The sequence below is a fragment of the Manis javanica genome, chromosome 2 (genome assembly GCF_040802235.1).
Source record: "Manis javanica isolate MJ-LG chromosome 2, MJ_LKY, whole genome shotgun sequence".
In the NCBI taxonomy this organism is placed as follows: Eukaryota; Metazoa; Chordata; class Mammalia; order Pholidota; family Manidae; genus Manis; species Manis javanica.
Genome location: NC_133157.1, coordinates 77,563,615 through 77,587,058, shown reverse-complemented (window position 1 = coordinate 77,587,058; position 23,444 = coordinate 77,563,615). Strand labels below are relative to the sequence as shown.

The following is a 23,444-nucleotide window of genomic DNA, read 5'->3' as shown; positions in this document are numbered from 1 at the left end:
AATGATCTAACAGAGGACTTTCATAAGTAATAGTTAAAACTTTGGGTGTTTCATGTAATTTAAAGATGAATTCTATTAAATTTTGGCTGAAAGCAATATCATTTAATGAGTCTGCTTGAAAGACTTGGAATTTGAGAACTGACAAAAAGTGTATGACTTTTAAGAAAATACAATAGAATATGTGTTTAAACAGCTGATCCATGAACAACGCTGGACCTAAGGTTATTGACCCTTAAGCGGTCGAAAATCTGCATATAACTTTTGACATCCCAAGAACTTAACAACTTGCAGCCTGCTGTTGACCAGAAGCCTTAGCAATAATATAAACAGTTTATCAACATACAATTTGTGTCTGTATTATACACTATATTCTTAAAGTGAGGTAGAGAAAAGAGAATGTTTTTTCAAGTTGTCAAAAAACTCCAAAAGCTTCCAATATATTGTTTGAAGGTAATCATGTATAAATGGACTCTTGCAATTCAAACACATGTAGTTCAAGGGTCAGCTCTGCTCTTATCATTTAACAAATATTAATTGAGCACTGACTATGTGCCAAGCACTGTGTGAGACTCCACATGTACTTCTGCCATTTTGCAGTATCTTTTAGTATCACAGTCAGATTAGACATGTGATCACTATAAGAACATGGGAAAAAGGGAGGAGACTTGAGGGTCTGTGGATATAGGCAAGGTTCATGGGTGGGCCTCAGAAGGTCTGAATCCCTCAAAAATTGTATAGGGGGTCGATGCTGTTTTGCATAACTGGGAGGGAAGATCATAACTTTGATCAAATTCTCAAAAGGGGTTCCTGACCCAGAAAAGTAAGCACTGTTCATTTACTCTAGAGGTCATAATGGTGCAGCACCATCATTTATCAGTAAGACACCAAGCTCATGGAGGCTGGCTGCTCTAGTCATATAGTTAACTGATGGGGGGGGAGATTTAGATGGTGTCTTTCTGAAGGACTGCGTTGTTACTCCCATAGCTCACTTCTAAAATTATTCATATTTAGAACTTAAAAGTAGTCATGACAGTCATTATTTAATATAAGGTGGTGTGTTTATTTTGTTTTTCTTTAGCTGTTCTACTTGACTAATTGATTGACAGAGATAGGACTGGATCCTGGTTAAAGACCGCCAGGATTTTTTCTCAGAATGACTGCATTTATAGAGTGCAAGGAGGTTGCAAGATGTGAGTCTTGCTTTGGAGAATCCTTTACTGTTGGTCTTTTTCTAAAAAAGTGTTTTGAATATTTCATTAGCTCCCAGTGGCTCTTTAGGACTGTTGGCAGCATGGAGAGCAGTAGAAAGAACAACAGGTCTGGACAAAGGCAGACCTCAGTAGAATTCAGGCTGCACAGGCAAGGTTTTTCACATCCTTTTGAACTTTCCCCTAGCCTTATCTATAAAATGGTGGTGATGGCTGCCTCATAGGGTGAGGGTTTGGGGCCACAAACAGAAAGTCATCAAACAGAGCGTAGCAAGCATTGAGGAATGTCCTCCTGGTCTCTGCCTACAGTGGCAAAACAATAAATACATTATTAATTATGCTCAATGTAGTTTCTAGTGGTTTCCTTTTCTGTTTAAAACGTGTGAGGCAGTTGTGGGCATTAAGTTAACAGTTCTTCTTGGTACGTCTGGGCTATGAAACTGACCCCAGCCACTAATGAACTTGATTATTAGTCTGATGCTATGCAAAATTGTTGAGGTGAACAGAGCCTAGGAGGAGGTGTTTTTACCTTAATGTTGCTGAATGTGCTTTGACCTGACTTATGTCAAGGAACTACCTGGAAATGAAAAAACTGACATGAGGCGCCTGAGATTTTATTTAGGCACAGTGGAAAACACTCAGCCTTCTTAAGTTGCCTCAGCAGATTTCCTTTCTGGCAGAATTTAAAACTGTGCATTTAAAAAAACAGGTCCTCTGGGAAAACCAGCATTTCAGCTGTGTAAGGTTGAACCCTGGAAGGAAGGAAAGCCCCAGAGGTTTCTAGATCGTCAGGAGTGGTATGCACCTCTGTTGGTATTGTAACTCCTCAGGTAGTTAGTGGGCCTGTGTGTAACTAGAGAAATGGTCTGGTTTTCTTGTCTGTGATTACTGTGAAAATAGGGCATCTTTTCTTTGAAGAACCAGAAGTAGGTAGAGAATATTTTCTCCCCCAAAACATTTTTCAGATATCAGTTTGTGTTCAGTTAGAAAACTTAATGCCCACTATGTACAGCAGGTTTTAAACATTTGTATTTTCCTTTTGGCTCCGTAATGATTTTTATTATTTCCCCTGAAACATAGTAAGCAATGAACTGTGTCTCTGTCTTTCAGATGAGGACACGGAGGGAAGTGCCATTAGGTACCTCTGTCACTCAAGGGTCAAGTTCTGACCATGTGCTTTTGAAAAAGTTGTAGGGCTTTTTCTTGTATTAGAAAGGATCCCATCTGGTCTGGAGAATGGAGAGAGGCAGTGACAACTAAAGAACTCTATGAAAACACACTTTTAAAAAAGGTTTGAACTACAGATTTGATTTTCGCTGTCATCAAGGTCCTGGTGAGAATAAAGGTGTCTTGAGGTAATTTAAAGTTTACTTAAAAACAATTACTGTTATATGTAAATATATGACACTTATAATTTATAAATTATATTGTTTTACATATTCAGCTCCAAAGTGTTTTCTTTTTTTTTTTTTGCTTTACGTGGAAAAGGTGGGTGGAAAGATAAGCTGGGGACTTAGCTAGTGAGGCTGATGGTATCTTATGGTGTAATACCCCTTCCAGTACAAATACTCATTGGGTCTGTGTGTCTACATGGCTACATTCTTCCCTGAGAGTTCTGACTGCATCATGCATCAACAGTGCTGAGTTCCTAGATGGAGGGGCAAAAATACACTGGTTCTTTCCATATTTTGCATTTAAACTATACAAAAAATAGAGGTGTGCCCTTCAGATCTGCTTCATAGGCAGGCCTTCTGAGATGTGATGTGGTTGCAAAGTGGACACCTTTCTATACACCTGTGCTTTCTTAACACTTTTTGCTGTTGACAGGTGGGGACCTCTTTGTTAGTTTTATGTGTTAAAAATGCATATGTTGAAATGTCAGACAGAATCCATGAATGACCCATTGGACTGAAGCAAAAAGTACAGGGCAGGGTGATGGCTTAATTGGTACCAGGTGTAGATGGAGCAGGCACACAGATGTGATGGGGTGCGTCATTACCTAATTGTTTTAATGTTCACCAGGAAGTTAATTGTCAGTGTAGGGCGTGCTAGCAAATTAGGTTCCCACTGCCTTAGTGTAACCGAGGATAAATGAGGTGTCATGAGTTTCCAATCTGTACCTCTGACACAAACACTTTTCCTGCAGGGAGGAGAAAGTTCCCAAGGGGAATCAGCATGGCAGCTAAGAAATCCATTTGAATAATGTGCATTATTTTCACATTAAGAGAGCCTGTCTAGCTTTTGCTATCTCCAGGATTGGGTTTTCCTTTCAGATTTGCTGCCGGTGGCTTCCAGGGTTAGACGTGGTTGGCAGAAGAGTTGCTTTGGGGTCTCAGCATAGATGAAGGATACTTGAAGGCTCCATAACAAGCATTCTGGTATCATTGACATGTAACGTTTCATTAAATTGGCTTTTTTTCCGTATTTCCTGGAGCTTGCCTTCCAAGATAGCTCAGCATACATGAATAGCTGTTACTGTTAATTTGCTAAAGAAAAATAAAAATCTTGGAACAAGACTATACAGACTGGTTTTTATCCATATTAAAGTAGCTGGGTCGCTCTACCTCTCGAGTGGTTGTTGAGAGCATCAGGTAGAAACATCATTGTCCAGAGTTGTCAGAATAAAGGGAATACAAAGTCCAATCTTGATGTTTTCTTTTGCTTGGCTCAAGGTCAACAGATTCCTGCTTACACTATTAACTTCTTTTAGGAAGGTATGGCTTAATAATTATCGTCGAATCTTTATTTTTGTTTTAAGAGATAATATTGCCCACTTTCACCCATTAGATTCAAACACTTTGCCAACTCTCTAGTTAGCTTGTTCCCTTGAACTACATCAAGGAATGGTCCTGGTATGTATTTTTGTAAAGTATGGTTCACCCAGTTAGGAAACTTTGGTCTGGATTTGCCCACTCAAGGTAGTGTGCATCAACTGTAATATTCGGAGATCTGCTACTGTTTCATCTCCTGAGTAGCTCCTTTGCTCACTTATAACTGTTCTTCACCATCACATTACTGTTAGTGCAAAAAGTGACCCACAGGAAACATATGTTAATCATAGTGAACAATTTGCCACCGTCAGTGCAGATGCCCACTGAGAGTTTGTTCTAGAATTACAGAATTTTTGTGAGGGAAAGGTCTCTTCTTGGGAGGCATCTTTTCTCTGTTCTTGTGCCTCACCTAGTCATTTCATGTGTGGTTTCTATATATAAATGGAGAGAGAAGGCTCATGGGGCTTGTGAACCCTCTTCTGGTCTCTGGTATGGAACATTCCAGGGGACCTGTTTCTCTCTAGAGACTTTCCTCTCCCTTTACCAGTTTACTGGGCTTTGGACCTGTGTATAAGCAAGCGTGAAAGGTGCAGAAAACCATCATAGTTTTAGAATTTTAATTTGTTTTGAAATACTGTGTTTTCAGATCATGACTTCCTCAGATATGTAATCTTCCCAATGGGCTGTATAAATTTGAGTTCGTAGAGAAGACGTAATGCAAATAAGATGATTTTGTTTAGATCGTAACAGAATTTTAAAACAAAATCTTTAATATAGTCTGGAAATCCCAATTCTTGGGACATTTGTAATAGAAGTCTGCCCAATAATTACAGTGTTTGAAAACTTCTGGCAGATATTTAAATCATGCCAGCTGCAAAGTGAAATAAAACATCAAGTTTCTTGGCTAGAATTAGAATATATCCATTAGTGTGATCATACTGGTTCTCATGTTGATCAAAAAAACTCTTTAATTCATGGTTAAATATTTGTCAGATTAAATACTTGAAAGTGAATTTTACTTCATGAATGCTGGTTTGTAGATTCAAATCTTGCAAAATATGGATTCTGGGAAGAGAAGTCTAGTGGCAAATAGGTTGGCAGTAATTAACAAGGTACAAAATGCTGTGGATATCTGGGCTACTTTTGTGCTCTCTGCTGAGGTATTTTTTAGTGTGAATCTTGGGTTACATAAATATCAGGATTCATGAGTGGAAAGGCAAGAATTTGGTATTGATTTCAAGTCACTTTAAAGTAGGCTGTAAAATGTTCCTTTAATTTTCAAATGTATGTGCACAATTTTGGCATGGTAGGCATAAAACTAAGTAAATTAAAGTTTGTGTGTGTGCACATGTGACTGGTTAGGAGGAGGGGGGAGTCAGCGGGGCAACATGCATTCAGCATTATTATGTCACATTAGAATATCACATGGTTGAGTGTTCATGGTTTAAGAGCCAGTGACTTAAGTGATAAGTGTTTGGATTCAAGTACATAAATTGAGTCTAAGAATCACTCTGCTGGGCATGGCGACAATGACTTAATAGGAAGAGCTTTTTGACTTGACTAAGTCGCCCCCAGTCTCTGGGCATTCTCCAGATATAAGGAGGTGGGAAAGGAGGGTCAGTATGTCTTTTAAGGTTGCTTTGGCCTCTTCAGAGGTTTAATGTGAATAATTATCTGTGTTTCAAATGTACAACTTGCTAAAAGGAAAAAAGCAGTTACTCATTCAAAACACAGTCTATGAAGCAACCTCAGTTTCATCTGTTGCAAACAGCTGCTTAAGTGTTGATTAAATGTTAATGTTAAATGTGGGTCTGTCTGATCCTAGTCCGGATCTAACAAATTGAAATAGAACCCTGAGTTTTGAAGGATCCAACCATATTCAGTCAGTACCCAGGTATAATCATTATCTTTATTCTTAAAATATGTATAAAATGGCTCATGATGACCGTCAGATTGACTGTATCCACCGCTGAGCCAAGAGGAACGGAAGATGGTTCTTGAGGAGAACACAGCTTGAGGGAGGAAGACTTGGGAGACACATCGAGGAATGCCTGTGAAGTCACATTTGGGTTTCTGTGGGGCCCCTGAGGGAACCTCAAAGATCAGGGTTACCTAGGCAGTAGTTAGCTAAAAGGCGGTGGTTGAGTGGAGTTCATTAGGCTGAACTGTTGGCTTAAATCAGGAGCAACAGTGAGAGCAGTGCCGGGGCTGGACAGCGTCGGGGGCAGTTACACACTGAAACTGGGTTCATGGAACGAAGGTGAAAGGAGGTGGTCGTGCTCGGTGGGGCTGCTGTGGCAGCCCACACCCCCTGACTGTGGCTCTCCCAAGCCCTTCCGGCCCACACTGTGCTGCCTTGTTTTGAAAGCGTTTTACAGCATTAGAGGTGTGATGAGACATTTTGTTTCATAACTTGTCAAAGTCTGCCATTTGAATGGAGCCAATTTTCAGATAAGCGGGGGTGCTAATTACTAGCCCTGTCCAAATTTAGAGGAACTTTCAGAGCTTTTCAAAACCATTCAGATTAGAGGCCTCATTGAAGCTGTTGAAGCAGGAATTACAGTAGGAGCTTCTAACACGGAGAAGCAAGGGTCTCAAAGCTTGATGGGCTCACAGGTCCAGCCCTAGAAAGATTATTGTCTCTAACAAATCTCATCGTTCCTAACAGAAGTGGAGTTTGTTTTATGTTCACAGTGCCACTTGACATCATTAAAAATATGACAGTTAAAAAGCTGTCTTTGAAAGGCTGAGTGGTTTGGGTGCCCAGCCCTAGTTCCAGCAGGAGTGTAGAAAATGACACTGGAGAGAGACTTGAACTTTAAAATTGCCAGTGGACTCTGATTCTGTGTCACGTTCTGCCACGTGGGTGGCTGTAGAGTTGAATACCTTACAGCCCTTAGTGCATCTGGGCAGCCTGGAGGAGACTTCAGGGCTGATATCACCTAGAACACACATGTGTTGGGGCACTTTGTACACATGAGTGTGAGCTGCTCCCCGCCAGCCCCCAGCTCAGCTTTCCCGAGTGCCTGTTAGCACTTTGCAGGAGTTTGTGAAGTCTCCTGTGTCCTGTCAGGCAGTGGGCCAGGGTCAGAGGGGTTGGTTTTTAGCAGACATTTAACCAAAGTAATTAGTTCAGGGATCCAGCCAGCTCACCTTTCAGCCCCACACACTGTGCTGAAAGACCTTACTCAGAGCTTCTCTATGTTGAATTGTACCAGCCCCTCCTACCTACTTTTTTGTAAGCTGGCATCTGTGTAGCTTGAATGGTCAGAAATGAAAGCTCTGCTTGCTTCCGACTGGGCCCCTGAAGTGGGCAAAGAGGCGTCAGATTGCCTTCTGGGCCCCAGTTGTGATTTCCGCCTGTGTGTAGTTGAGCTGGAAACGCTCCCATGGTGGGGTCCACAGACTTCCCTCGGGGAGTTTTGAGGGCTGGCCAACTGACTGATTACCTCTGACTTGTTAGAAACAAAAACCCGTGCCTTTTAAAAAACATGCCTTAAAAGATATGCTTCTGGTGCGTACCATTGCAGTCGAAGTGGTCTAACTTAAAGGTTTCTCTTTTCCCTATTTTAAATTGTGACAGAGAAAGGTAGTATTGTCTGTGGGCCCTAGACATCCCCCTTCCTAGTTCTCCAACATCTTTCAGAAATCGGGGGGGTTATCTGGGCTTTGCGGAAAGGAGGTATGCCAGCTCATTCAGCATTGTTCACTGCAGTAACACATCACTGAACAAATCACCCCCTTGCATATGCTAATCCTGCACTTAAAAGGCCTCATTGTAAAGTGTTCTGTTGCTTTAGCCCGAGGGGAGATGGGAATTGAAGGGATGTCATCTTGTCATATGACCCCCCTCCCCTCAGATATCTAGAATGCCTGTTTTCTTTGGGTCAGCAGTTTGTACTCAGCACATGGAATGAAGTATTATGTGTGGTTTGCAGAAAAGATTAGTCCTTGTTCCTGCTTTTGTGTGTGGGAGCTGGCCTCACTATTGAAGATTCACTGGCTGAGATTCCCACTTCGGGTCTTGAATTTCAGTGCTTTTGGCGAGGAACACCAAATCTTAGTTTCAATAATAAATTAAAAGAATTGAAGAGCTCTTGGTTGTTGCGGAAAATGTGATTTGCCTTTTAGGAAACCATGCTTTTAATCCCACCTGCTCTCTTTGTGTCTTTTTAGAGTGGTACACATTGACTCTTAAAAGTCAGAGACTATGTCTAATACAGTAATCTCAGGTTTTGCTCATAAACCATTCATATTCCTGACCAGGAAGTAGTGGGGGAAAGACCAAAAACGCACCCCCATGTAAACAGCAAGCTTCTGTTTCTGTAATGCTAAACAGGGCAGAAGAACATGTTGAGTGAATAGGGCCTGAAGGACCCGCCAGGCTTTGCACAGTTTGATTGCACGGTCATTGTCTCCCTTTTAAGTGCTTAAATATCTGTTTGCCATCAAGGTCTTCATACAAGACAAATTAAATGGAATGAAAAGTTGTGTAGGTATCACTTTTTCTAAAAGAGCTATCACATCCAGTTTGGGTTTTCATGTCCAGAGAGACCTGGGATGAAGTCTTTGATTTTTTTTTTTTGTCTTATAGAGTAATTCCCTCTTGGTCCCAGACAGTCTGAGGGGCACAGATAAACGCAGAAATGGGCCTGAATTTTCCAATGACATAAAAAAACGAAAGGTGGACGATAAGGACTCCAGCCACTATGTAAGTAAACAAAGGACTTGAAATAACATTTGTTTTCTTGCTCACCTTCTAAGTGAACATACAGGTGAACTCTAAGAGCTTAGTGATAATTCCACATCCTTTTAAATAATACTCTGAAGAGGATAGGTCCTTATAGGGTATTATTTCTCTCTAGAGCTATAAATTATGCTCCTGCCAGGCTCCTAAGCTGACTATTACATTTTAGGTTTTCTGGTTTAGTTCTTCCTAAGAGGCCTGGCTTCATGGGCATGCAGCCTGTGCTCTCAAAAGCAACCTGCCTTACCCTTGGTTTCATGCTCGAACTGTTCTCACCATCTCAATTTCTGAACAAGGGCCTGCATTTTTCTATTGTCCCGGTTCCTGCAAATTTGGTAGGTTGGCCCGCTAATGTAAGCAGGGTGATTTTTGATGCCACAAAAATACCTTTTTGGATGCTACTCTAATAAGTATTCAGGCCCATATTAGGTCTTAAGGCTGAGTTCTTCCTCTTCCTCAGCAAGCAGTTTAGTGGTACAAGTCCATGGTCAAGAAAAGAAAATGGAAGAAACTTTGGAGGCATCTAGTTCAAAGCTGGCAGACGTGCCCCCATGACCACTTGATGAGGGAAAAGCTCTGGACTCAGATCTGGCTAAAACCACATTCACGAGGAGAGCAAACCAAGCCACGTGGCCATTGGCTCTGGTCGCAGGTTCATAAAGCAGCTGACAGATGACTTGGAGTTTCCTTGTATGTCCCCGAGTGTCCATTTCAGAATGGACAGATCTGCAGGAACAGTACGAGAGCAGAAGCTGAATTCGGCCACTTCCCCTTGCTGTCTTCCCCTGGCTGGCTGGCTGGTATTGGTGTGCAGGCTGTGGAGGTTTCCGTGCTGGGCCTGTCTGCCTCCTGCTGGCTGGCTCAAGCCTATAGCTAACAACGGGGTACATTTCTGAACAACAAACTGAGTTAGTACCAGCTACTGTGTGCTTTTAGACGGATTGTTTCATTTAACTCTTAAAACAGCTGTGAGTTTGGTACCATTGCCTACATTGTATAGAAAAAGAAACTGGAGTGGATTCTTGCCCAAGGTCAGAATTAGTGGCTGAGCCTGGAGGCAATCTATCTCCAGAGTCAATGCTCTTTATCACTGTGCTAGTATTCCTGAACTGAGAGCAGAGTCAGATATTTTGCCAGAAGTCCTTGAAGTGGCCCACACTTTGCACTGTGATAACACTGTAAGAACTCAAGTTGTTAGTTCCCCACACCCGAGCCCAGGCTTTTCTTAGCATATGATTTTGGCCCCTGCTTATCTTTTGCCCAGAACCAGTGCCCAATACAGCTACTTTTATATATGATATCAACTGTTAATGAGCTAGTCAGAAGGTTCATGACATGCAGAAACTTGGAAATTTTCCAGTGACATAATTCCTCATTCTGCATGAGGCTCATGTAGGTTAAGTTGTTTAGTAGTGAGTGATCTAGAATCCATAGTGGGTAATGTTTGCATTTATGCTAATAGTTTGCACACACTGTTTGTTCTTAATTGGCAGTAACATTGGTAAAATGTTTTGTAACCTGTTTTGTAACTTGCTTGTACTAGCTATGTCTAGTCATATAGGTAATTGAGGGCAGTGTATTGAAATGATATGGAAAATTTGGGACAACAGCTTCAGACTTTAGATCTTTGATGACAGGTGTATGCTGTACTGTAAGGTTTATATTTACAGAATACACAAAGCCCCATAGAAAGCTAAGATTAAAATTGCAGACTACTTAAGGATTGATATGAGAGTTTCACTGTAGTAAACAAATTGTTGCTGCTTTTTGCCAGTTCGGTTTATATACTACATCAGCAGTTTTTATAAATTTTTTTTCTAATAGCGAAGTCTCCTTGGCTTATGTATTTTCACCACCACCACCACCCTCAGGTTACTACCTGAAGTATTTGTCCTTTTCTGTGTGCTTTACTAAGAGAAAGCAAATTTTCTTTAGTATTAATTTTTTCTTTATATTACATGAAAGTAATTCTTTCAGTAGATGTTATTTGAATTACTCAGGCTTCTTCTTGGCTGTAATTTTGTGTTGCTGCTAGTGAACCGCACCATGCCTTTACAACAGTGGTTGATGTGTAACTAACAGCATGCTGTTGAACAGAGCAGATTGGGTCCTTGCCACATAATGCTCTAGGTTCAGTTAAAACATTTAAGACATGAATTTAAAGCTGAGAGTAACTTTGTAGCTGTACTGGGAGCTTTACGGAAGGTGCGTGTGGGTAATATTTGCAAACATTATTTGTGTATTCTTAATTGGCAGTAACATTGGTAAAAAGATTGTTTCAATGACAATTTAGTGACCTTACACCTTCTTGAGAGTTAAAACCCTTTCTGATACCCTGCTTCTTCCACATGCCTGCCCATGGTACTGTTACTCTGTGCTAAAGAACATAGGCCTTTTGGCAAAGAAAGTAGACTTTTTCAGTCCTCCCTAACTTGACATAGAAGTGATCACATAATTAAATTGACCAGCTTTTCTGAAGCTTTTTCAAACTCAGTGCAACTTTGGAGTGTCCCTCTGATTAGTTCACTTCTTGGCTTTATGAAGGGACAGTAAAAGCCCATGACAGTGCTCCCCATACTGTCATCTTCTCTCCAAAAATACACTAAGTGAGTGCTATACAGGTTTATACTTAGCATGAGATTAGACCTTGATGCGTTACTCTAGCCAGTAGCTAGCTTTGTTGTTTTTCAAATTTTTATTTGCTCTATTTTATTTTTTGCAGTAACTGGTAACCCCATGGGAACATGGTTTAAGCTTGTCTTTGTAATTATGAATTGTCTATGAACACTATGCACTGTTGGCTGTCTTCAAGGTTATACACATAAAAGTAATAATGTGGAGTGTTCTTAATTTGAAATCCCATGGGAAAGAGCTCTGCTATAAGCACATGCAGATTTCAAATTATATGAGAAATTCAGCTGTGGCAAACACACATTGAGCCCTTGCTATGCAGTAAGTGTTTGCAACTTGCCATCACCTGTGATTGCAGTTGTGATTGTATAGCCTGTACGCCAGTACTACAGAATTCCTGTCTGGTTCCTGGGTACTGTACCCCAGGTCGGATGAGAAGGGGAGAAGGTGGTTTTAGTTACCAGGAATGGCAAACCTGAGAGGGTGCCTGTAGGTATGTTCCAGATCAGTTTTTAGTCTGTCTGCTACCAGGAACTATAGAAATTTAAGTGGGCCTCAAACCCTTTTAATAAATGCCATTAAAATTTTCTCTCTCCAGGACAGTGATGGTGACAAAAGTGACGACAACTTAGTTGTGGATGTGTCTAATGAGGTACCCGTTGTCTTTATCAAACTTTATTTTCAGAGTGACTTATGAGTAACAGGAGGTAGAAAGAACCACGGTGATTTGGTTTACATTAAGAACTTAACAGTTGTCCATAGATGGAACAATAATGGTCTGACACAAACTTCTGTTTCTTTTAAAGAAAAGTGTTACCCAAGTAACTTCGGATTCCCAAGTTGAGTGTCCTGTGCTTCTTTTCCTTCCCGTGCCCTCTGGGCAAAGTAGTTGAGCAGGAGGAGGGAAAGGATTGTTCCTAAATGTTCTTTTCTTTATGGTGTCTTCCTGGGTGCTTGGCAAACACGATCCTCCTAACTGTATCAGATCACGCTGCCTCTCCCCAGCCCCCAATCTAAGGACTTTCAGTGCTCTCCCTTAGAGAACAGAGCATGTGCAGGGAAAGGGCTGTCCATTATAAGCAAAATCATGAAAACTTTGCATATGCTTGTTAAGGACCCTTCTTCTCCAAGAGCAAGCCCCGCCCAGTCACCCAGGGAAAATGGGGTCGACAAAATCCGCCTGCTAAAGAAAGATGCTTCCAGCAGCCCAGCGTCCACGGCCTCCTCTGGAAGCTCCACTTCTCTGAAATCCAAAGAGATGAGCTTGGTAGGTACTGAGAGCTGTCACTCGTCTACTTAGCGCTCTATTTTTCTCTGTGGTCTAGAGGAATCTAAAGCACTTGAAAAGTGGGATTTTCTGATTGAGAGTTATATCTTTAAATATTTAGAAGTGAAACTCATCCTTCTCTTGGTCTCCACACAGTGTTTACTTTTTCTCCCCCAGGGTGTCTGTTTTGGGCCACGATTAGAGAGAGCAGGCATCCACCATGTCCACTGCCTTCTCACTTGGGCTAGACATTCCCGTTCCTGGCACAGGCTCTCCAAAACTTCCCAGTTTGGCAGATAGTTCAAACCTCTTAGGTGCCGAGAAGTGCTCATTTTCTTAAGCTGTCCGTTTTACCTGGTTTTAGGCTGACTTAGCCTGTGGGGTCATGTTGAGACTGGGTTGCTGGTTAGAATGGTGATGTATTAGCAGTGGCACAGCAGGGAGGGGGTGGCTGGAACTGGTTGGGCAGGGGCAGTGCATCAGAGCCCATTCATGCTTTCAGTCATTCAGCAAACAGTGGACTGTGTCCTTTCTTAATTCATAGTAATTGTGCTATAACAACCTGCAGTTAATGCTTACAGAGTCCCCCCAGGCCTTACCTCATTTCCTTGAAGGGGAGGAGAGCCCAAGGAACTGGCCAAGTTTATACAGCCTGTCAGATCCAAGGCCAGAGGGAGCTGGCGATCTGTCTCACCCGTTCTCTCTGTTACTCTGTGCCACTTCTCAGACTATGACTTAAAGGATGTGAAAAGTTGAGATGCAGAAAAAATGCCTTGTATAACCCCGTTACTATCTCTGCTTCTGAAGACCCCCACACTGGAGGGTCTACACTGGTTTTGTAGGCAGGTGGGTGGTGATGCTTAGCTCCAAACCATTGTCTTTGATGGCACATCTCTCAAAATAATAGGACTAGTTCTAGAGCTTTGCCTTTGAGATGCTAGTTTGCTTCTGATCTAATCAAAGGTCCTGCTTTGTCTTACCATTAGTCTCAGTCCCACTGCCACTAAAAGGCAAGATTAGGGGTCTTCCTTCTGACATGCTTGGTAACCGGGGCATTCGTTCCTGAGTGACTGGGAACTTTCCCCCGGGTGGCCGTCACTCTTTTAACTTGGCTTAGATCCAAAGTCCACAAGCCTGATGGAAAAGTGCTTTTTAAAATAAAATCTGTGGAGGAAGAAGTGTGGTCATGTTCTGTGTGCCTGTAGCTGGAGTTCTAATTCTGGCAGGAGGAGGAAAGGTCAACATTTCTCACTCATAAGTTAATGCTGTCAACATCGTGTGGATTTATGAAAATTGGCTGAGGGAGTACCTAGAAGGTGCCCAGTGTCCCAGCTGCTGTTGTGATAAATTGTGTAATATGGCTTGGATTAAAAATAATACTCTTTTAATTTGTTTAATGATACCAGCATGAGAAAGCCAGCACGCCTGTTCTGAAATCCAGCACACCAACGCCGAGGAGCGACATGCCGACGCCGGGCACCAGCGCCACTCCAGGGCTCCGTCCAGGCCTCGGCAAGCCTCCGGCCATGGACCCCCTCGTTAACCAAGCAGGTGGAGCATCGCATTTTCTTGTGCCTTGTTTTCTCTCTCCCTTTCCCAGCTTGATTCAACATCTCTTCATCTTATGACACAGTTTCCCTGGGAATATGAAATGCACTCACTGCCTGCTTCCCAACCTCCTATCTCTGAAAAGCCATGATAAGAAACATGTTTGTCCTTGGGTTTCAGCAGCTGCACCCCGTTCAGTCTCCAACTGTTTACATTTGGCTTTTCTTTTATTTCCAAATAATCCAAATCCTAGAGACTTCAATAAAGTTTCTGATAATCATTCCACATGTAAGCTCCTTACCAAACTATTGTTGTGTGTCTGAGTTTGCTAATATTGACTGAAACGGCCTGTCTGGCTTGCCCAAGTATGCTTCATGCTTACTTTAGTTGGCTGGTTTTCTGACGGTTCATCCCTCAGGAATCGGGTACCTCTGTCAGTAGAAATTGGGAGGGTTTCACTGAGACTGCAGCCCTGAAATAAACTCTTAACTTTATTTTCCAACCTGGGAAAGAAAAAACATTAACACCTTGGGCCCAGAGTGAACTAGGCCCTAGAATCTTCTTCCTGAACCTGTGCTTTAGCATACATAAGTTCAGGTTCGGGTTTCATGGGGAATTAGTACCAGGGAATGGAAAGCTTGGACTGAAGGAGAAATCTGGGATTTTACCAAGAAAACTTTCTTCTGAGGTTAAGTCAGGTTGCACTGGTCATGTCTGTGCCTTGGTTTGCCTTCTGTGAATTGGGTACAGTGATGCAGTTTAATTGCCCTGGTCTGCCAGTGCTCTAAGTGCACCAAGGAGGAAGAGTGGGCAGTGCTTTCTTGGAGAGGAATTCAGCACCGGTGAGGGAGGGGTCCTGCGTGTGAACTGGAAATCAGCCCCTCCACCCGCGCACCCCACCTTCTGCACACCTTTCCTCCTCCTTCCCTAATGAACAGCAGTAACAATGACAGAGGAATTGATGGTCAGGCAGGACCCCAGCGGCTGGTGGGGTCAGTCACGCGTGGCTTGTGCTTCCTTGCAGCAGCGGGTCTGAGGACTCCCCTGGCGGTGCCTGGCCCGTACCCCGCCCCGTTTGGGATGGTGCCCCACGCGGGCATGAATGGCGAGCTGACCAGCCCCGGTGCCGCCTATGCCGGCCTGCACAACATCTCCCCACAGATGAGTGCAGCCGCCGCTGCCGCTGTGGTGGCCTACGGGCGCTCTCCGATGGTAGGTGCTCCCCAGCAGCAGGTGCTCCACCATGGCAGGCACTGGGGTGGGCTGGGCAGACGGGCCCCTCGGAAACAAAGACCCAGGGTCCCCAGCCGCGCGCCACCTTCGTCCACAGGCTGCTTTACTGAGTCAGGGCCAAGTGCTCTTTGTTTTACTGTTCTTGTGGATGAAAAAAGGCAGTGTTTAGGAGCTACTTCAGTGGTTAGGGGACATCTGGTTTTCTCCCACCAAAGTTGATTTTTTTTTGGAAGGCTATGAAATGACTCAAGTAGCTCAAAGAAGCCTTTTTATTCATTTTCTGGAGCCCTTTCCCCTCACCCCTCCCCACTTTAATTTTTAGGAAAAAATATTTGAGAAGCAGTAACTTTCTTTTTCCAGGCCCATATTATTCTTTAAATGCAATAACATGGTGTAGGTGCCAGAAGTGATCTCAGCACAACAGGGAGAAACACAAGGAACTGCAACCGTGGGACTTCTGCCACTGTGGGAAATGGCCTCATTTTTGACTGGGAAGATAGAAAACTGCATGTGAAGGGTAAAATTGGCTGTGCAGTCTGTGACTGCTCAAGGAAAAGGGAATAGATTAGAACTCATAGTGAATTAAAGTCCCTAAATCATTCCTTTTGGCTGTTTGAAGTGTGTCCTGTGCATTTCTGTCCTCTGCTCTCCACATAGCATCACCTCCAGTGTGAGGTGGCAGCAAAGTTCACTCTCCCCTTTTGTTGCATTAGTAGGAAAGGCTCGGCAACAGAGGGCAAGATTGTTTAAAGCAAAGTGGGCAGCTGAGGACTACATACCTTCATTAAGGTGCATGAAATAGAGAATCCATGTATGAATCTTTAAGCCTTAACTTAAGATCCATGATATGAAACAGGGGGTGATTTTGCCCCTGTGGGACATTGGTAGCATTTGATGGCACTTTTGATGATCAGAACTGAGGGTGCTACTGGCATTTAGATGATAGAGGCCAGGTATGCTGCTGAACATCCTAGCATGCCCAGAACAGCCCCCAGCGAAAAAACTGGCCAAAACGTTGATAGTGCAGGAGTTGAGAAATCCTGACTCAGATAACATTGCTCTCTGTGCTTGTTTGGCCAAGGCAGAACATCTGAAGGCCATGGGAAGTATTTACCATGGGAAGCTGGTTGTCAGTGCATGAATAGATCACACTATCCCACCTCCCAAAAAGAGAACTGTGTCTTCTATTTAGAGGTGCTCATATTACTTCTTACATCTTTGAAAAATGCTAGCACATGCTTCTGTCTTGTTTATGTTGCTTTGGGGATCTTTGAGTTTCTCATGAGGAGTCTATAGATGTGCACAAAGTGCCTGCCCCCCTTCAACTGAGTCTTTGATGCCTTATTTTGTTTCCAGGTTGGGTTTGATCCTCCGCCTCACATGCGAGTACCTACAATCCCTCCAAACCTGGCAGGAATCCCTGGGGGAAAACCGTAAGTATCTGTAACACCTAGGTTTTGTTTGAAAGGCAGTTACTTAGTCATAGGTATTAGCAGACTGGAATTCCAAAGGGAACACAGGCTTGGGTGTTTCCAAGGAGATTTCTAGTGTCTCTTCCTTAGAAGTGTTAACACTTTCTATAAATAGGCACCTTGTAGGTGTCATGCCTCTGTCTTCTCACTGTGGGTGATCTCATGCGTTCAGCTATTTCTGGAGAGAAGCTGCTGGAGATGGGGACGAGGAGGGAGGTGAGAACCAGGAGTGCCTGGCCCTTTTCACTCGCCCCTTCTTTGGAGAGCTGCTATGCTTTGCCATTTGGTAAGAGGGTAACTGCAAGAGATTTTCAACAGGACTGTGTTGTGGGCAGCAAACTGTCATGAACTCTTGAAATCTCAGAAATTTGAAACATTTCTTTCTTGACCCAGCTCAGAACCCCCTTTCCCTCATGTTGGTGGATATGAGAGTTGTGTGAAGGGTGGGTTTTGTTGGATGCCAGCCTCTGAGGTTGACTGCCAAGTAAAGTTTTGGTGAACCCCTTTCTCCAAAAGGTTCACAATTATAAAATGCTGAGTGGCTTTGTGTAGAAGCAAGAAAGATAAAGGGCAAAAGAGCATTCAGAGTTTGAAAAACCCTGTTGGTTATTCTTCCAGCATCATTTACAATCATTTACTTTCTGTAATGTTAGTAATATGATTTCAAAGAATTGAAATCTTTGTAATCAGTTCAATCTTTGAAATCAATCCATTTCAGTCTTTGAAATCAGTCAAATCAATTTGGCTGCTTGACCTCTAGGAATTGAATACCCATGTTAGAACTATGATATCAAAGAATTCCTACAGTTCTTGATTTTTATGAAATTGAAATAATAAAGGTATCTTACTTTCCAGCAAATACTCACCTTTCCCTAGGATAGAGGGCAGAAAGCCTTTTCCAATTCTGCTTTTTCTAAATAGAGGTACCCACCATGGGCCTTCAGTTTATTTTCGTTACACCCTCTACCTTTATATAGTTGCTTTCAGCTCTTATTTATGTGTCTGTTTTATGTTGTCTTATTGCTTTATTTTGAGTGGTCTGTTCAACACTCCCATCATCTAGTCCTTCAATTGGAGCCTCACTGTAAATAAACCAGTAGCATGAGGGAAAAAGGAATTCCTTACCCAGTCACTTGCTTTTACCCAATCTTAAGCAGATTCCCATTACTCCACTTCTCATGCATTATGATAATCTCTTTCACGGCAATTTGATTCATGATGAAATGAGGCTTTTGTGTATTCACTAGGAACTGGTAGAGATGTTAAGAATTTATAGTGACATCTAGGCCCAAGGAAGAGCAGGATTGTGGGATGGGACAGTGTGACCAAAGCTCTCTTGGCTGGTGGATCTGTTTGGGTTGAATACCTATGAGCTGTTCTGTTGTGCGTTACTATGTTTTCTTGGGAATGCCCCCCTGCATCCAGTCAGAAATGCCCTTGGACACTTACGGATATTTCTTATCTGTGGTTGTAGTAGTGTAGCCGTTATGTGCCTTCAAGACTGGTGGGTGGATAAAATGCAAAGGAGTAATGTGTGATAAAAGGCAATAATTAATAGTAAAGGACAGATCTTTGGGGACATAATAGGCAAATAAGGTTAAGTTCAACACATCATTAGGGAAATCCAGTACCAAGAGTCATACCAAGGTATGGAGGTGTGTTTAGCTGCCAAGACCCCACCCTGAATGTGATGGGATGGAGTGGGCAGAGCTGTGAGCTCTACGGTGCTGGTCTGGAAGGCTGATATGCAGGGGACAGTCAGCTCAGTCCTGGTTTCTCAGACAGAGCTGGTGTCATGTTCATTAGAGCCAGAATGACCCTGCTCTTGACTTTCTTTGTGTTCCCAGCTGTGTAAGAGGGGAGACGATATGTCCAGGGACAAGGAGAGCAAGTGGGATGTAGCAGCAAGTGTCGGATTCACAGGTGTGAAGGTGCTCTTCTGCTCTGCTCAATGTGGCCACAGGCCTCTGCGTCAGGGTTCACTGCTCTCCAGTACAGTTAAAACACACATTTTAGAATTCTCAGGTTTGAGGTGAGCCACATTATGTGAGGAAAATCAAAGTAATATCAGAGGGAAAAGTGAGCTTCATTGTCTCTAGGATCTGGGCAGTATGGTCTTACTCCTCCAGTAATCCATTAATTAGCATGAGAGGATTTCCGTTCTTAATGTTTTTGATTGGTGCATTCAGTCCATTTACACTTAGGGTGATTATCATTAGGTATGTACTTATTGCCATTTCAGGCTTTAGATTCGTGGTTACCAAAGGTTCCAGGTTACTATCCTTACTATCTAAGAGTGTAACTTAACTCACTTAGTATGCTGTTACAAACACAATCTAAAGGTTCTTTTCTATTTCTCCTCCTTTTTCTTCCTCCTTCATTCTTTATATATTAGGTATCAAATTCTGTACTTTTTGTCTATCCTTTGATTGACTTTGGGGATAGTCAGTTTAATTTTGCATTTGCCCCGCAATCAGCTGCTCCACCCTCCCTACGGTGATTTTACTACCTCTGGTGACAGCTATCCAACCCTAGGAACACTTCCATCTATAGCAGTCCCTCCAAAATAGACTGCAGAGATGGTTTGTGGGAGGTAAACTCAGCTTTTGCTTATCTGGAAATTGTTTAATCCCTCCTTCAAACTTAAATGATAATCTTGCTGGATAAAGTAATCTTGGTTCCCGGCCCTTCTGCTTCATGGCATTTAATATATCATGCCACTCCCTTCTGGCCTGTAAGGTTCTGCTAAGAAGTCTGATGTTAGTCTGATGGGCTTTCCTTTGTATGTGATCTTATTTCTGTCTCTGGCTGCTTTTAACAGTCTGTCCTTATCCTTGATGTTTCCCATTTTAATTACTATGTGTCTTGCTGTCATCTTCCTTGGGTCCCTTGTGTAGGGGGATCTGTGGATCTCCATGGCCTGAGAGACTATCTCCTTCCCCAGATTGGAGAAGTTTTCAGCAACTACCTCCTCAAAGACACTTTCTATCCCTTTCTTTTTTCTTCTTCTGGTATCCCTATAATGCAAATATTGTTGTGCTTGGATTGGTCACACAGTTCTCTCAATATTCTTTCATTTTTAGAGATCCTTTTTTCTCTCTGTGCCTCAGCTTCTTTGTATTCCTCTTCTCTAGTTTCTATTTCATTTATTGTCTCCTCCACTGTCTCCAACCTGCTTTTAATACCCTCCATCGTGTTCTTTAACAATTGGATCTCTGACCTGAATTCATTCCTGAGTTCTTGGATGTCTTTCCGTACCTCTATTAGGATGTTGATGATTTTTATTTTGAGCTCCCTTTCAGGAAGAGTCACGAGGTCCATATCATTTAAATCTTTCTTGGGAGTTGTATTAACAATTTTACTCTGGACAAGGTTCCTTTGGCATTTCATGTTTGTATATGGCGCCCTCTAGTGTCCAGAAGCTCTATTCTGGAGCTGCTGAGTGGTACTGGGGGTAGGAAAGAGCTGTTCCCCGCCTCCTAGCTCCTGTGCCTGTCTCCACTGCCTGAGCCAGTGGGCCGGGCACACAGGTATAACTTTTTGTCCCAGAGCAGCCAGATATGGATCCCTGCGTTCCACAAGCGGCCGGAATTCCAGTCTCCCCAGGAACTCTGCCTGTATTAACTTTCCAACCCAGTAGTCATGCGAGTCTCAAGAAAGCACCATGAAATGTAGGTTTGTGCTCGCAGCGCAGATCTCCGGAGCTAGGTATTCAGCAGTCCCAAGCCTTCCACTCCCTCCCTGCTCCGTGTCTCTTCCTCCTGCCGGTGATCTGGGGTGGGGGAGGGGCTCGGGTCCCACAGAGCCACAGCTCTGGTATGTTACCCCTTTCGCTGAGGTCTGCTCTTTTCTTCAGGTGTGTGCAGTTTGATGCGTTCTCTTTCCTGTTGCTCTCTCAGGATTAGTTGTACCAATTAAATTTTATAATTGTATCCAGTTTTAGGAGGAAGCCTCTGTTTCTCCTCTCATGCCACCATCTTTAATCCTTCTCCTGTTCTTACTGTTTAGCAAAGGACAGTTGACCCTTGAACAACGAGGTCATTAGGGGCACCAACCCCTCACAGTCAAAAATCCATGTGTAAAACTCTTGGCTCCCCCAAAACCTAACTTCTGATAGCCTATCATTGACCAGAAGGCTTACCATAGCATAAACAATTAACACGTATTATGTATGTCATATATGTAATATATACTGTATTCTTACAATCAAGTAGCTAGAGAAAAGGAAATGTTTTTTTCAGATTGTTACAAATCACTGAGAACCCTTCTGATATTACTGGGAAGCTTACGCTTGTAAGTGGATCTGCACAGTTGAAACCCGTGGTGTTCGGGGCCAGCTATACTGCCGCCTGGGGCTGCGCTTCTCTAACCATCTGTGAAGACAGACTGGTTTTTCCCCAGTATAACAAAGACTGATACTCTTGTAACAGACAAATACAGAAGAATAAGGGGAAAATGATACAGAACATAGGTCCCAATATTTTATTAGCAGAGCCGGGAGTCAGGCTGCTATAGGAACATTTCTCAACACGTACTCTGGGTGAGTGAACTCATATCACCATGGACAGTAGATGTTTGCAGATTACATTGAACGGCATTGGTCTGAGGCACTTAAGAGAAATTGTGACAAACCAGTATGTCCAGGATAGGGTAAACAAGGTAGTAGAGGTTTGGCAAATGTTATTCTCTGAGAAATGCCAGTTGAAATAACATTTGGGTAGGGCAGATGGGTGGCTATTCATGGACGTTTGAACAAGAGCTGTGTGTCAGGCTTTGTGCTAGATGTTGGGTATGCTCCCAGAAGGAGAATGTTGATCTTCCCTGCCTCTGTTGGCCTACTGATGTGGCAGGAAACATCAAAGGAACAAGAAACAGAGCAGTTAAATTTTCCAGGTACTGTGAAGGCAGAGCTGTGGAGGAGAGGCAGAAATTTGAAGAATGACCATAATCAGAATGGAAGGGCTTCCTTAAAGTGAGGCAGGTACACTGAAAGCTGAAGTGTGTACAGGAAGGCATAGGCCCCCAGGGCAGAGGGATCAGAGAGAGTGGGCTTTTGCAGGTAGCATGAGCTGTGTGGGATGAGCTCCCCAGCCCAGAGAAAGCTTGAGGGATTCATGTGCAAATGGGTGAGTGCCTCCTAAGAGTGCTAGCCGGAAGAGAGCAGTTGTGGTGGCGTGACCTTGAAGGTACCAATAGTAAAAATGCTCTCCTGTGATTCATCTCCTGTGGCAGCCTCCCCAAGTGGCTGTGCCCCTCTGACCAAGCATGCCTCGTGATGGCGGCCCGCTGCTGCCCGGAGCAATCCATTTTCCCTGTCTGTGTGAGAACTCTTCCAGCCCTCCCGCCGATCCCTGTCTCCCATCAATCCTGGTTCCTTCCTACCCTGTGAGACCGCACAGTGCTGCCAATCCGTCATCCTCATGACAGCTCTTAAGATATTTGAAGTCCACCATCTCTCCTCGAGGCCTCTCTTCTGCCTGAGTATGTCCATTGCTTCAGCCTATCTGGTGAGATGTGACTTCAGGTTGCCACATCATCAGCTCACTGAAATCCAGGCAGTCACCTCCCACCGATCCTCTCTTCCACAGGTTTCATTGAGACCTGCTGCATAGGCATAGGGAACCTTATTGGTAACTCAGTCTAGTGAGAGACAACATTAATCAAATGCAAAAATAAATGCATAATTATAGTTGAGATAAGGGCTGGGACAGAGTGCAGTACTGTGCTGTAAAAAAAATGATGGGCTGGTCCTGTCCTGGAGGGTCTAGGAAGGATGCTCAGAAGTGTTTTCTGAGCTGCATTAACCCCATACAGGCAGGGCATAAACTTCTTGGTGGAGCAACCAGCATATGCAAAGGCTTTGAGGCCTGCATTGTTCTGATCAAAATGGAATAGAGCTAGATAACTCATGTTGCTGATATTCTGTGATTGGTTTAGGTGTTGAAGTGATCTAGGATCTATTAGTAGGGTTTCCCAACCAACCTGGTCATTTTCCCTCTCTCCCTCACCCTCACCCCAGTCTCTCATTTGTTCAAGGCATTGTCCCCATTCTCACCGACAATCTGGGCCTAAACTTTAGCCTGTGATTCTTCCTTGTTTAACTCCCATTTTCACCCAGTCTTATTTGTTAAAACCCTCACTTATTTTTTGTGAATAAGATTCTAGGTGAGTTTCTCCCTTTATAAAGTACTTAGGTGATCAGGTCTGTTTCTTGCTCAGAGGTGTTCAGGAGTTGCCTGTAAACTCCTGATTGGGTATTCAAGGCCCTGCTTGCTAGTAACACTACCCCTGCCTACTTTTCTAACCTCAGGTCCTGTGTTCTTTGCATCTTATTCTCTGGTCAAGTAATGTAACCCCCTGCTCTGAAGACTCCTCCTCCTCCTCCCTGGACCAGCTTCCCCTCTCTGGTCTTGGTCTCCTCCTGTGGAAACGTCGTCCTCCCAGGCCCACTTCCTCCTGCTGCCTTTGCTCTGATGCCTCCCGTGTGCTCTCTTGTCAGGAGCACCTTGTAACTTCTTGTGACACTTGTCACACTTTGGTCTTCAGTTAGAGTCATGTGCCCATGTC

The 23,444-nt window shown here is 43.3% G+C and overlaps 1 protein-coding gene across 9 annotated transcripts in view; it reads left to right on the top strand.

Annotated features, from left to right (window-relative positions):
* The window catches only part of LOC108401765 (TLE family member 1, transcriptional corepressor), an 81,912-nt gene that overhangs the window by 44,658 nt on the left and 13,810 nt on the right, over positions 1–23,444 (top strand). For 6 of the 9 annotated variants that reach the window (XM_073228697.1, XM_073228694.1, XM_073228698.1 and 3 more), the window contains 6 exons: positions 8,574–8,690; positions 11,956–12,009; positions 12,472–12,624; positions 14,031–14,175; positions 15,197–15,384; positions 16,762–16,838. In XM_073228697.1, the coding sequence (XP_073084798.1) occupies positions 8,574–8,690; positions 11,956–12,009; positions 12,472–12,624; positions 14,031–14,175; positions 15,197–15,384; positions 16,762–16,838 (734 nt within the window). The remainder of the gene's footprint in view (positions 1–8,573; positions 8,691–11,955; positions 12,010–12,471; positions 12,625–14,030; positions 14,176–15,196; positions 15,385–16,761; positions 16,839–23,444) is intronic. The other 3 variants (XM_073228700.1, XM_073228695.1, XM_073228699.1) reach the window with 1 other exon arrangement.